This window comes from Triticum urartu, chromosome 1A (assembly GCF_056163025.1).
Source record: "Triticum urartu cultivar PI428250 chromosome 1A, HENAU_Tu73, whole genome shotgun sequence".
Classification (NCBI taxonomy): Eukaryota; Viridiplantae; Streptophyta; class Magnoliopsida; order Poales; family Poaceae; genus Triticum; species Triticum urartu.
Window position 1 is genome coordinate 281,477,168 of NC_141873.1, and position 13,066 is coordinate 281,490,233.

The following is a 13,066-nucleotide window of genomic DNA, read 5'->3' on the forward strand; positions in this document are numbered from 1 at the left end:
ACCATCTTTGATTAACGAGCTAGTCAAGTAGAGGCATACTAGTGACACTTTGTTTGTCTATGTATTCACACATGTATTATGTTTCCGGTTAATACTATTCTAGCATGAATAATAAACATTTATCATGATTATAAGGAAATAAATAATAACTTTATTATTGCCTCTAGGGCATATTTCCTTCAGCCCCGTCACCCGGCATGCCTGCTTCGATGAAGTCGAACGCCTTCTCCGGCTGCGTGCGCTCCTCTGGCCAGGTCTTTGGCCGAGTGGACGGGATGGGGCAGGTCCGGGGGAAACCCTTGGCCGTCGGCGAAGGCCACGACAATGGCGGCGCCTTTGCTGGGCGTCGGTTCCCTTCTTGGAGGCCTTGTCGAGGTCCTCTCCCATCTTTCACTATGCTCTTCTTTTGGGCGAAAGCTCTAGTTCCCCTTGTGGGCGACGGCGTCGTACCCTCGTCGCGCTCCTTTTTGAAGGCGTGGCCTTGGGTTCCCGGAAGCACGGTGGGCGCTTTGCGGTGTGTGTGAGGTGTTTGGCAGCGGCAATGTGTGCAACGTTTCATCTATTCTACCGCCGGTCTTCATCTTGTGGTAGCGCTCCTTCGGCTTGGAGATGGAAAGGCATAGGTGGTGGTCGTCGTTTGGCGTCATGGTGCCATCGATGGCGGAGGAACCTGTCAAGGTTGGTACCTCAATCTGCTCTGAAATTGGACCAGTGGAAGATGGTGGCGATGACACATGTGAGTGCGTCGGACTGGATTGTGCCCCGAACCCGTTATGTGGCTCGGTCGGAGATTCCGGCTTTAGATATTAGGTTTAGGTGAGAGGTCTGGGTATATGGCCCAGTTTGCACCCCTTCATCATATGGATAGGAGTGGGGGCATATGTTGCCAAGATGGCGGTTTCAGGCATATTGTTGTACTACTTTGTAAGGTCCTCGAGAATAATCAATAAAATGGCTGCATGCATCTCCCAGATGCAGAGGCCGGGGGTCATCCTCCTTTTCTAAAAAAAAGTTGACGATGATCCGGGAGAACAGAAAGAAGCCACTCTAAAATTTGTCTAAACCATAAATCATCACATGACCACCTTAGTACAATACGAATATATGTATATGCACATATACTCATCTATGATGGTTGAAATGAAAAATGTACAACATGAAAGTCGTGTGAAACATTGAGATGAAGTTATTGGCACAACCATTTTCTTTCCGGGTCTGACTAGGATCGACACGGCCTACCGAACGCATCATGCCGACTCCAATGTTGTCAACAACAAAAAAAATCCAAGCCGACTCCAAAAGCACTTGCATGCTCGGCTACTGACTCGGATGTGGCTGCCGCGGCGTACGCTTGTATCTTCCTGCTTCTTCAGTCCCTGATCCGTCTGTATCATGCAGCAACACATGCAATTTTCCTTCAACCTAGCTGGCCACTGAAATCGTACGACAATGAAACTATGCAATACAAATGAAACATGAACTAGACCTATGCAACAAAGTTAACACTAACAGCCTCTCGGTCTCAACATCCGAAGATGCACACAACTGGTAATCAATGCGTGGTCAAGAAACACCTATTCGTAGGTTGATGTGGGCTCAAACTGTTTGCCGAAAAGGAACGCTGTCGACTTGGATCCACACCCGCGTGGGCTCGATGGGGACTTGGACAGTCTTCCGCTCGGCGGAGCTGGACTTATCACGTGATAGCCAAACCAAGTGCACTGACCACGTGCTACGTCACAATTCTACTAGTAGTATTATACCGTATATATTGCATCTAAGTACTAAGCTGCAGAGGATGTCCCCACCGATCTGTCGGAACTTGGAAAGTAGGAACAAGTAGCTACCTGAGCACAGCGCCAATAGAACAGCTGATGTTGCATAGATTCTGACACTAGGCACTAATAAAATTTACAAACAATCCCCTCCTGTTTAGAGGGATACGGAACAAACGCACCCCGTTTTCTATTCCTCAGTCCTTCGAGATGCTTCCGTATGCATGTGGCGCTTGCAGCTGCATGCAGGCGTGCCCACGTGTACACCCGTACAGAAACACTTCACGAAATAACACCAACCAAGCTTACACCAGGAGCCACAGGACAAGCAACAACACAACAACAGAAAATAATTTTCAGAAAAAAATGGCTTCAGTTCACATTATTTTTTGTGCTGGTGTGCTTTGGTGCGTGCGTCCAGCACCGCACTCCGTCCGATCGTTCGCAGAGGACAAGCTATAGGACGAAACGGATACAGTTGCCACGGTAGCTTTCGAGGCGCGTACGACAGCTCGGAGAAAAGCGACGTGGAAATTCGCGTGTTATTTTGCTCGGTCCTCGCGTGGGCTAGCTAGGCGCAGGCACTGATCGGGTCTTGTTTAATCCCGCCGTGGATTCATGCGATGCGTCATGGCCTCGTGGGTGGCGATGCCGAAACGAGCGAAGGGGAACAAACACCGGCGCCGGTCGAGGTAGTAGGAATAGAATCTCGTTCGAGTTCCGAGAATGCTTTTGGCATTGGCTCTCCATGCACGGGGCACACGGAGATGCGGTGGTACGAAGCAGCTAGCACCTACCGCAACATACTTATTCTGATGCTGCGCGCTCGAGTAGATCTCATTCTGATGCTGCCTCCGCTACGAACGGGAGCCTCGTTTTCAGTCCTCTAGTACGAAGAATATGGGTGAGCATGTACGAACGAGCAATTTAAGTTAGAGCTACAGTTTGATGCTTGTGACACTTGTGGATGGTGGATTGCATTGCACGCCCTACTGCGTATGAGAGATGACGTCGACACCCAAAACAGACAAGCACTCCAACAACTTGTACTCCTACACAAGAGCTCATGCTTGCGATTCATTGCTCACGAGAATAACATGAGAATTTTAGTTGTACAACTTTGCGATCGAATTGAGGCATCGAGGAAACTGGGTGACAAATGTGGAAATATACGCTGGGAGTCGCTAGGACTAGTTTTCCTACATCATCAGCGCTTCGCTTGATAAATTCTTCTGTTAGCTGTTTCTCTCTTGTATGCTGATTTCAGCTCCAGAACCGTTGGACAGCGACGTCTATCTGCCGTGCAAATTTCCAGATCTAAGAGTAAATTTCTCACAGCTTTGGGTTTCCGCGACAGAGTATGCATGTAGGTACCGAGCACAACCCCTTAGTGAAGATGAAGATGGTCGCGTGATGAAGATGAAGATGATTGAGTGGCAATGTATCAGGACTGCAAAAACAAGGGGCAGTCCAGCACAATCGCTATCGGTAGTACGTAGCCAATATGCAAAGCAGAACGGATGAAGCTGTGGTCACAATCAACTCCTGCAATGAGATGTCCACCGATTAGTTTTGCTGTTATTACTCTATAAAAAAAATAGTTTGCTGTTGCAAGATACTCCATCCGTCCCATAATATAGGAGCGTTTTTTGACACTAATGTACATAAAAGAGAATATTCGTTTTTTTAGAGTACATAAAAGAGAATATTCATTTTTTTATTCATGTTTTCCACCAGAAAAGCATCATGCACTTGCTCCAGTGACCTTTCTAGTTAAAATACTTTGAGGAGTACTAACTTGCTAGCTTTCTAGTTCATGCTAAATATCCTTTTTGGCAAAAAAAGAAGGAAGAAAAAAGTTGCCTCAGATGTTAAGTAAACCAAGCACATTGACTCATCCGTATTATAAACCTAAATGTAGTTTTAAACTCCAAGAACAAATATCCACAAGTTTGGCATAATAAAAATTGATACTTCTAATCCATCGTAAAAAAATGAAACCATACCAAGCAACAATACACACATATCGCCATGCATACTGTACCTGGAAGTTATAAACAACAGAAGGAATATAGTGACCAAGAAACTGGGAGAAATTGGCCAGTCCGGTATAACCCTGAAAGCAAAAGGATACAAAGAAGTCATACTGAGAAGCGATTAAGAAAGCTGGAGAAACAACACGGGAAGAGAAACTAATACAACTAATCTGGATTGCGCTGTATTTGAACAGTTCACTAACCAGGGATGCAGCAAATATCGATCCAAGTACCAAACCCAAACTACGAAGCACTCGCTTTGCCATATGTATACCTCGGCCTTCAACCTCACCGTACTCCTGCCATAAACATTGTATTTGGATATTATGTTCAATCACTCATCGAGTAAATAATATGTCTAGTGAATAGGGTAATAACTAATTAGAAGAAGTACAAGTGATCCAATATTCCATCTGTTGACAGCACCACCTTGTTCAGAACCCCAAAACTGCATTTAGCTAAATTTGGTGCACAACCATTATCCTCTTTAAAAACATGTGCATGTCTTCCTACTAAAATATATGAAAACAAACTTAAAACAAGCATGTACTAACATAATAAAGCATTTTCAACTCAAGGAGATGCCATTCACTCTATAAGATGTCTTCTTTCATGAAGTGTGAAGCTACAAACTATTGGCCTAGTAAAAAACACACATTGGACTATTGCACAGAAGAAATAAATGAATTTTAATGACAAGTGTGTTCTTCCAAGCATTATAATAAAAAGGGGGGAGGAAAAACATCTCACTTTAACTCCCATGATTCCAAAGGTATATTTTTGTTATTATATTTGTACTACCTAAACAAACCCTGGACCAATAGATCGTTCATGTTAATGCCAACATTGTGTAGAAACTACTCCGTACTTAGGAAGATCCTTACATTGTATACAGGAGTTATTACTGGCTCCGTAGACTTCAGTTTCTCAAGTACTCGATAGAAATAAGCAAAACACAAAAATTGCAAGGGTTTCCAGTCTGCATGGCCCATGGTCAATATGCACGTGATCCGCAAGAAAATATACAAACGAACATAATAGAACAAACTACATATGTTTGCTGATTCCATCAATATAATTAAGTGCGACGAGATAAATGTGCATACTGACCAGGGACCCCTCCCAGCCCCCGCGTCGCTCCCAGGGGCGACTCGGGAGGCGAAACCCTAGCCGCCGCCCAGGCTCCCCTCCTTCCCCTCCCTCTCCTCGCCGTCGCCGGAGGATGCCGGCGGGCAAAGCCCTCACCGGTGGACGGCGGCGGCGGGGCCCTCGTTCGTGTGCTCGCGCGCTGCTGCTGGGCGCGCTGGAGCGGCGGGAGCGCGCGGTGGCGCGGCGGGCGGCCGTTTGCTCGCGGGGAGGTCGAGATGGGGTGGACTGCGTGCGCGGTGGCGCTGCCATGGCGGCCGCCGGCCGCTGATGCGTGCGGCAGAGTTGAGGGCGCCCAGATCTGGGCCGCACGAGCCCGCCCAGGCTCTGCCCCCACCAACCCTTCTCCCTCCTCCCACCCCTCCCGGCCGCCGCCGGCGGTTGCCGCTGGGTTAGTAAGCACGCGTGCGGCGACCCTGACGGTTGCTGCTCCGCTGTGCCCCGGCGGATCCTGGCGGCGGAGGCTGCGGGCCAGCGCGGCGGCGGCGTGGTGCAGGTGGCTGCTGCCGCCTGCTGGACGCGCTCCCGATGGTGGCCGGCCTGCTGGAGCTGCGCTGGTCGATGCCCACTCCTGCGACGACAACGTTTCTAGGCTTCCCCCATGTGTGTTGGTCTTTTCCGACGATTCTGCGCCATGCCCGGTCTGCCACTGCATCTGAGGTATTCGTTCTTGGGTCGGGGCGAAATCCCCGCGTGGCGACGACCTGCGCTGTCTACGGCGACGCCCGAGGGTGCCGTCACCTCCTTGGAGGCGTTGGCATGACCCTGACCGGACCTCCTCCTCGAGCACCGGGAGAAATCCTAGGTCCGGCCTCCCGGACCGGGCAGCGGCGGCGTCTCAACGCCGTTCCCCTCTTGATGGCGCTGCTTTGGCTGCAAGTGGAGTTCTTGATGCGACAGATGGTGGTTGGCGATGCATCGCTCTGGCGTAGACTGCTACACAAGGAGCAGGTCGCAACGTTTGCCTGCGCTGGCGCTCCCCAATGAATGCTACACCAGTTCCAATCAGGCCCTGCCTTCACCCGCCGACTCTCTAGGCACATGGGTGCGAGGTACGTCGGCCTGGGCAGTCCTGAAGCTGCATTCGTCCCTGGAAGTGTCTTGCAATGGCAGTGATGCTGCCCTGTTGCTCCGAGTCTCGGTGCTTCGCCATTTTGGCTGGAGGCAAGGCTGGGCGAGGCCTAATGTCGTTGAGTGTCTGTAGTTGAGGGCACCTCCTCACCTAGCTGTAGTCATTTGGTGAGGACGGTCGTGTGTGTGTGTGTGTGTCCCTCCTTTCTGAAGGTTGTACCCCCGATGTCTTCCTGTTCAATGCAATGAAACGCAACTCTTTTGCGTTTTCTCGAAAAAAAAATGTGCATACTTTCATAGAACAATTTGAAAAGGTACAAATGCATAGAACATTTAAGCTAAAGCTAAATTATTCCGAAGTAATGCTAAAATATGAAAAAAGAAAAGAGAAACATCATTCAGTCGTTTCCAAGTTAAACTTCTGTGTTTGAGACAACATGGAGTGGAGCTGACCAAAGCAGTACTGCAGTTTTTTACTAAAACACAAAAAATATTAATAATTGCATATGGAATCATTTAGATTTTTTATGGATATTTCAGAAAAGAATTTCTTACAAATGTTGCTGATATTGCCATATTTATCTGGAGGTCCTTTGCAGTCGCTCTAGAGTATCTGGAAGATGACCAGTATCAACATATTATAAACAGCATTATCCAATGCCCAGCGTGAATATATTTTGCATAGAACTAGCATAAAGACTTCACATTTATCAGTAACATGTGAACAGATCAACATTCATCTAAGAGAAGTCAAAATAAGGGTCTATCTATAAGCAAAATAAATAAATAAATAAATAAGGACCAAACAAACCGATTAACCTACTCGCTCACTGGTTTGGTGTTCCAACCGTCAGCTCAGCCAGTCAACCCGTGGTTCAAAATTTCGAACATAATATATTAAATTGATTTCAAATTAAATATAAGCTGATAGCACTTCATATGCTCTAAAAATAGTCTACAACTTACTTGCCACATTTCTCACAAAGGCTATGTAGCCCATGTTTGTATTGGACCCCAGCTTGATGGGTTTGAGGCCTCAGCTTCACGCCAGGGTCACATGCTTTATTTTGGTACTATTTTCTCAGTTTTCAAGTCAAACAACCTTTTAGGCAAAAAGGACCGGATCAGGCACCAGTTCTGGTTTATTCTGGTTGGACCACAAGTCTGGTTTTGTAAACAATGTTTGTAAGGGCATATTTGACACGTGCAGCTTTCACAGAATTAGTTCCATTCCCACAGGAAACGAGACAACTCCCGCAAATCAAAGAGGCCCTAAGCGTTGAGTAAGTCAAGAGAAGGATGTTCAGTTGTTCATGTTCACGCATGCATAAACAAGGCAAGCTGAAGGTTCATATGAGTGCTGGGTGCATCCATGTAAATCAAAATGTACACAATATGATGAACAAACATATATGCAAGAAAAGTTTGGTTCTGATATCAAATGACTATACCTAGGTCCCCAGGGAACTATTGGTTGATTATCAGCATATTTGATGTCCTTTGACACCTAACATCCAAAAGAGTGAAAATATCAGAATAAAGAATTCAGATGATACTCCTCTCAAGGCTAGTGGAACAAACTCTAATTACTTCTAGGCCTAATAGATAGTAATACTCTGAATTCTGATGATTTATGGGTGTGTCTAGGGCACATCTAGATGTGCTCTAGTTATTGCACATCTAAGTGAGTGAATCATGCATAAAGAGGAAAAGGAAAAAGAAAAAGAAAATATCCACACGAATCTCAATGTAAGATCAATGACATAGGACTTAGATGTGCAATATTTATGGCACATCTAGATGTGCTTTAGCAAAACTGATGATTTATTGATCATGGGAGAAGCCCAATATATAGGAGGAATAGCTTGGCTGACAAGCCGACGCAAAAGGAAATACAATCTGGACTCTGAAACAGGTTCTAATCTGGACTCTGAATCTAATACGAATCTGAACCTAATAACTAATCTAGACTCTGAATCTAATACGGATCTGAACCTAATAACTAATCTAGACTCTGAATCTAATAACTTGTAGCAGTACAGGAATCCTAGCCTGTTATGGCGCTGCTAGAAGGAGGGCGCGAGAGGGCCGGCCGGGGACCTTTTGCCCACGGCCGGGCAAGATGGAAGGGATTTCCTTCTTAATTCTTGCTTGATTAGATTGATACATCTCTCTTTATATAGAGAGATTTACTTGACTCCCAAGCAAGGCTTACTTGACCCCTAAGCAAGCGACCCTTATCTCTAATTAACCCTAAGACTAACGGGCTATACCGCCAGCCCAAGCCATTAGGCCCATTACGTACTATAACACTACACCCCACCTGGACATGCAGCTTGTCCTCGAGCTGCAGCCTAACCAACTTATAACCATGACTCGACGCAACACAGACCTAACACCTAAAAACAAGCCTTTTACATCTCGGCTTGTTTTATTACTCTCAACCTGAAATGGACTGGGATGATTTATTTTGAACCTCTTAACAAAAAGTGGATACCATCCGCACGTCAGACATGCACGTGTACAGCCACCTGGATCCCATGGACACCATCTGGACAAAAGGAGTGCATGTGTATGGCCACCTGGAAGTGGTCGCAAGAGCGACCAGCAGAGGCGCCCTCGCGGCGGCCAGCGGCGGAATGCAGTGGTGCTACGCGGTGCGCTTCTGTCGGTGACACCATGCCTTCTCCCCGCCGGACGGCTGTTGGTCGGCACCGCACATAGAAGAGTGGAGGGCTTTCGATGGAGAATGGCGAGAGGGGTGCACCTCCCCAACCGCTGATGTCGCAGACTTTGAGGGCGTTGTCCGTGGGGAAAACAGCATGCCCAAGATCCCCGACGCAGCGGACGAGATCGAGGTCCTTTGCGCGGCGAAGCGCAACTGGGAGGAGCGCTAGCTGTAGACCACGCAACTCCCGCACACGCCGACGCGCTAGGAGGCCGCGTGCAGCAGCCTGCAGCCTCACCTCCGCCGACACGTGGCGGCTGGCGGGTAGTGATCCAAGCTGGAAGAGGTGACGGCGACGTCGGGAACTTGATCTGCTGGATGGGGACGCCCCGGGGAAGCGGTGATGGCGACGGCGGTAACTTGATCTGGTGGATCAGGACTCCCGTCGGTGCAGTCGATGCGGGGCCGGAGCTGACCGGCGATGGCTGCTGTAGTTGCAGCGGCTGCTGCGGCGGAGCGCCGGGTGCGGCGGAGGTCGCCAGGAGCGGTGGCTGCCACTGCAGCCAGGGCGTGGCGGTGGTGGCGGTGGGTGGCAGCTGCTGCAGCGGCCCGGTGAGCGCGGCGGTTGCCACGGCAGCCAGGACGGGGCGGTGGTGGCGGTGGATGGCAGCTGCAGCGGCTCAGCGAGCGCGACAGAGGCCGCCTGGTGCGGCGGCTGCCACGGCAGCCAAGACGGGGCGGTGGATGGCAGCTGCAGCGACTACTGCAGCAGCCCGGCGAGCGCGGCGAGGGCCGCCTGGTGCGGCGGCTACCACGGCAGCCACGGCGGCGCAGCCGGGTGCGGCCCGTAGGACCCGGCCAAGAACAGACGGATCTCCTGGACCGCCTGTGTTAGGTCCCGCAGTGCCCCAGACACCTCCTCCGGGGTGAGGACGACGGGGGCGGGCTCAATGGAGGATCCCGATGCGGGTAGGAGCGGGGCGACGATCGTGGTGGTCGCCGGAGGCGACGAGGTGACCTGCAGCGGAAGAGACGGGTTGGACGGCGGTGAAGACATGATCGAACCGAAGCTAGCTGATACCAAATTGTTATGGTGCTGCTAGAAGGAGGGCGCGAGAGGGCCGGCCGGGGACCTTTTGCCCACGGCCGGGCAAGATGGAAGGGATTTCCTTCTTAATTCTTGCTTGATTAGATTGATACATCTCCTCTCTTTATATAGAGAGGTTTACTTGACTCCCAAGCAAGGCTTACTTGACCCCTAAGCAAGCGACCCTTATCTCTAATTAACCTTAAGACTAACGGGCTATACCGCCAGCCCAGGCCATTAGGCCCATTACGTACTATAACATAGCCACTTTGGGCTGGACCAGGGGGTGGTGCGGCCAGGGCTGAGGCCCTCCGACCATATGTGGTTCCTCACATAACAGCTAGCCAAAGATTTTGATGGATTCCAAGAAGTACAAACTCCTTGCATCCAGCAATATATCCATGAAGCCAAATGAAGTTGAATTCAGTGCAACATAATTGACAGTGCTCGACAAAGCAACCATTCTAAAGTGACCAACTAATCATAGACCCATAGATGGTTACATATATATCTCTATACAAAAATTTAAAACATTTGTTAAACAAAACTATGTGGCTCATCAGCAAATAATTTGCAACATAGCAATTATGTGCTTATTTCAGCATTAAGAAACTTATCAAGGAGCGACAATGAATTGGACAATTGGTTGCAAGCATCCACTGATCCACTGATTGAGAGACTCCGGGCAAGCATCTAAAGCAAGGTAGTCAGAATGGCAATTTTATTGTACGGTTATACGACTTTACGATTCAAACTAACCACTCTGGTTCTATGATTTTCGTTAGTAGAATTCACATCTCAATGATTCTGATAGTTAAGATTCTACAATTTGCGATCCTATCATCAGAGCTCCATTAGGATTCAGAATCACGGTTCTCACTACCTTGATCTAAAGGACTTGTTTCGAAAAACAGCATATAGATTGCCGATGGTCCTGCAACTACAATACCTCTTACATCTCATCCTAAGCAAAGTCGTATACCAGCTGATGTGAACATTTGATTGGATGGACAACATGAATTTCCATATTTAACAAGGGCAAGCCCGTCATGAAAGCTAACCTGGACTGATCCATATGCCACACCTTTCTTCCGGTTCTGCACCTGTTCCATCATGATCGTATCATAAGCCGTCTCTAACTGAAATCAGAAGAGCTCTAACTCATTGACACACTAACACCAACACAAGCACCAAATACAGAATGACAAGGACCCAAAACTACCTTCAACAAGTATGCAGCATCACCACTGTTCTCGGCGTTCTTTCGACGCCACTTGTAGGCCATCTTCACCTGGTCGAACCCATCAAGCGGACTGATGGCCCAAATCTGGCAACAGGGACCATAAGTTACAGCAAGGCCGGCAAACATGCTCACAAGAGCGGCTCCCAATTGCTAAACATGAAAATAACCAATTCTACCTCGTACGGGTTATCATTCTCCCCACTGCCGAAGTGAGGGCTTCCTGCCCCTGCCGCCGATGCAGTTGCAAGCACACATCCGCCGCGCCTCAACGGCACCGCCACCGCAGGGAACCTTTTGGTCATCATAAGGTTAAGTTTATAAAGCATTGCGATAATTGAACGGAAAAAATGAAACCCCACCGACAGCGTCAAATTGGGGTAAGGAATTTCGCCACATTGGGATCACCCGGCACGCTACGATTCTACGAACATACATGAATACGTATTCGTTGGTGTGTGGGGAATTGCCTCGTGGGGCGCGCGACGAGAGGAGCGAACCGGGGAGGCAGGATTGTGAGGCGCAGGTGGAGAGAGGAACAGGAGGAACATGCGATATTCCGGCGGCCGAAGGAGGAGGGGGAGACAAAGGTGGCCGCCGCCGCCCTCGTTGCTGCCATTGAGAGCGTGGACGGTTGCGTGGTTGCCAGTTCCGATGGGCAAAGGGGGCTGGCTACCGGCGGAAGCGGAGGCGAGGAGGTGGTGGCGAAGCCATGGAAGAGGGTGGCGGTGAGCTCTATCTGCGGCGTTCGGTAACTGTAAAAGAAACGAGGATTTAGTGGGCCCAACGGGGCCTTCTCGGCCTTTGTATGGGCCTGTTATCTGGGCGTACCATCCGGCAGATTTCTCTTTAGAGCCTGTTTTTGGTTGGGAGCCCCAGCCTGCGAAATCACTAATTGAGAATTACGCTTGTGTGAATTTTGCGTTCTTTTCCCCTAGGGTTTCTAGGGTTCCCTGTTTTCCTCTGGCGATCTATTCGGCGAAGTCTACGTATATCCTGCCAAACGCTCGGATCCGTCCAGCGGCGGGGAATCCACACCATTATATTGCGAAAAGGAACACGGGTTGTATGGGGGATCCGTCATACTCCCTAGCGGCGGCGGCGGAGCAGGAGGGCTCGATGGGAGATTCGTCAGAACCCAGGTCTGAGGCGGCGGCGGCTGGAGCGGATCCTATGGCAGAGGGAATAGAGGCGCAAGAGGTGGATGAGCTGGACCGGGATGAGGAAGAGAAAGGCTATGACCATTACGGACCAGAGCCATATCTGGTTGATTAGTTTGAGGGGATGAAGTTGCACGGTGAAGAAGAGGAGGATCTGGACTTCTCGGAGGTTGTTGATGACCTGATTCAGGGAGTTCGTTGGCTGGCTCTGTTCAAGGTGCATACCACCCACCCGTTCAACCATGGGGCGCTGCTGACCCAGATGTGTAATGCCTGGGCATCAGCTAAGGGGATTACTTTCAATGTGAAGGGTCCAAATCTCTTTTTGGTGCAATGCCATTGCTTGGGGGCCTGGAAGAAGATAATGGAGGGAGGACCTTGGCTGTTTCGCAAATCACTTGTTGTGCTGCAGGAGTATGATGGTTTCTCAGATGTCACCAAATACAAGCTTAACAAGGTCCCGGTTTGGGCTAGGATCCAGGGTCTCCCGGATGGCTTGACGGCGAAGAAGGAATTAGCGGAGAAAGTTGCTGCAAAGGTGGGTGAACCACCATTCACTGTCATAGTTAATGAAGGTGTTATAAATCCAGGCAAGGCGTTACGGGTGAGAGTTTTTCTGGATGTGGCCACCCCACAAGTACGGTTTGTACCAATTACTCTCAAGGAAAGGAAGAAATACAGTGTCTTTTATGACAAGCTGTCGGACTTTTGCTTTGTGTGTGGCCTAATGGGACATCTAGCTGACGAGTGTAGCGATGGAGTCCCTGATCCGAGAACTTATGAGTGGAGCGAGTGGCTGCTCTAGAACTCTGATACAGGCCCTAGCCGACCGGTTCCAGGCCGTCGTGCAGGATGGGAGGAGGTATGCGTGATAGGATGGGAG

General features: G+C 49.3%; 1 protein-coding gene and 1 pseudogene across 1 annotated transcript; one reads left to right on the forward strand and one right to left on the reverse strand.

The window, feature by feature from the left end:
• Window positions 1-2,825: 2,825 nt before the first annotated feature.
• On the reverse strand, window positions 2,826-11,740 carry LOC125531263 (protein CHLOROPLAST J-LIKE DOMAIN 1, chloroplastic-like). Its single transcript, XM_048695706.2, has 10 exons — window positions 11,494-11,740; window positions 11,203-11,317; window positions 11,006-11,110; window positions 10,845-10,922; window positions 7,480-7,535; window positions 6,584-6,641; window positions 4,696-4,821; window positions 4,015-4,110; window positions 3,820-3,891; window positions 2,826-3,320 (listed from the first exon to the last, which is right to left on the reverse strand). Exons 1-10 carry the CDS (start codon window positions 11,640-11,642, stop codon window positions 3,258-3,260), a joined length of 918 nt encoding a protein of 305 aa, XP_048551663.2. The 5' UTR covers window positions 11,643-11,740; the 3' UTR covers window positions 2,826-3,257.
• LOC125531162 (uncharacterized) lies at window positions 4,666-6,549 on the forward strand (annotated as a pseudogene).
• Window positions 11,741-13,066: the final 1,326 nt, after the last annotated feature.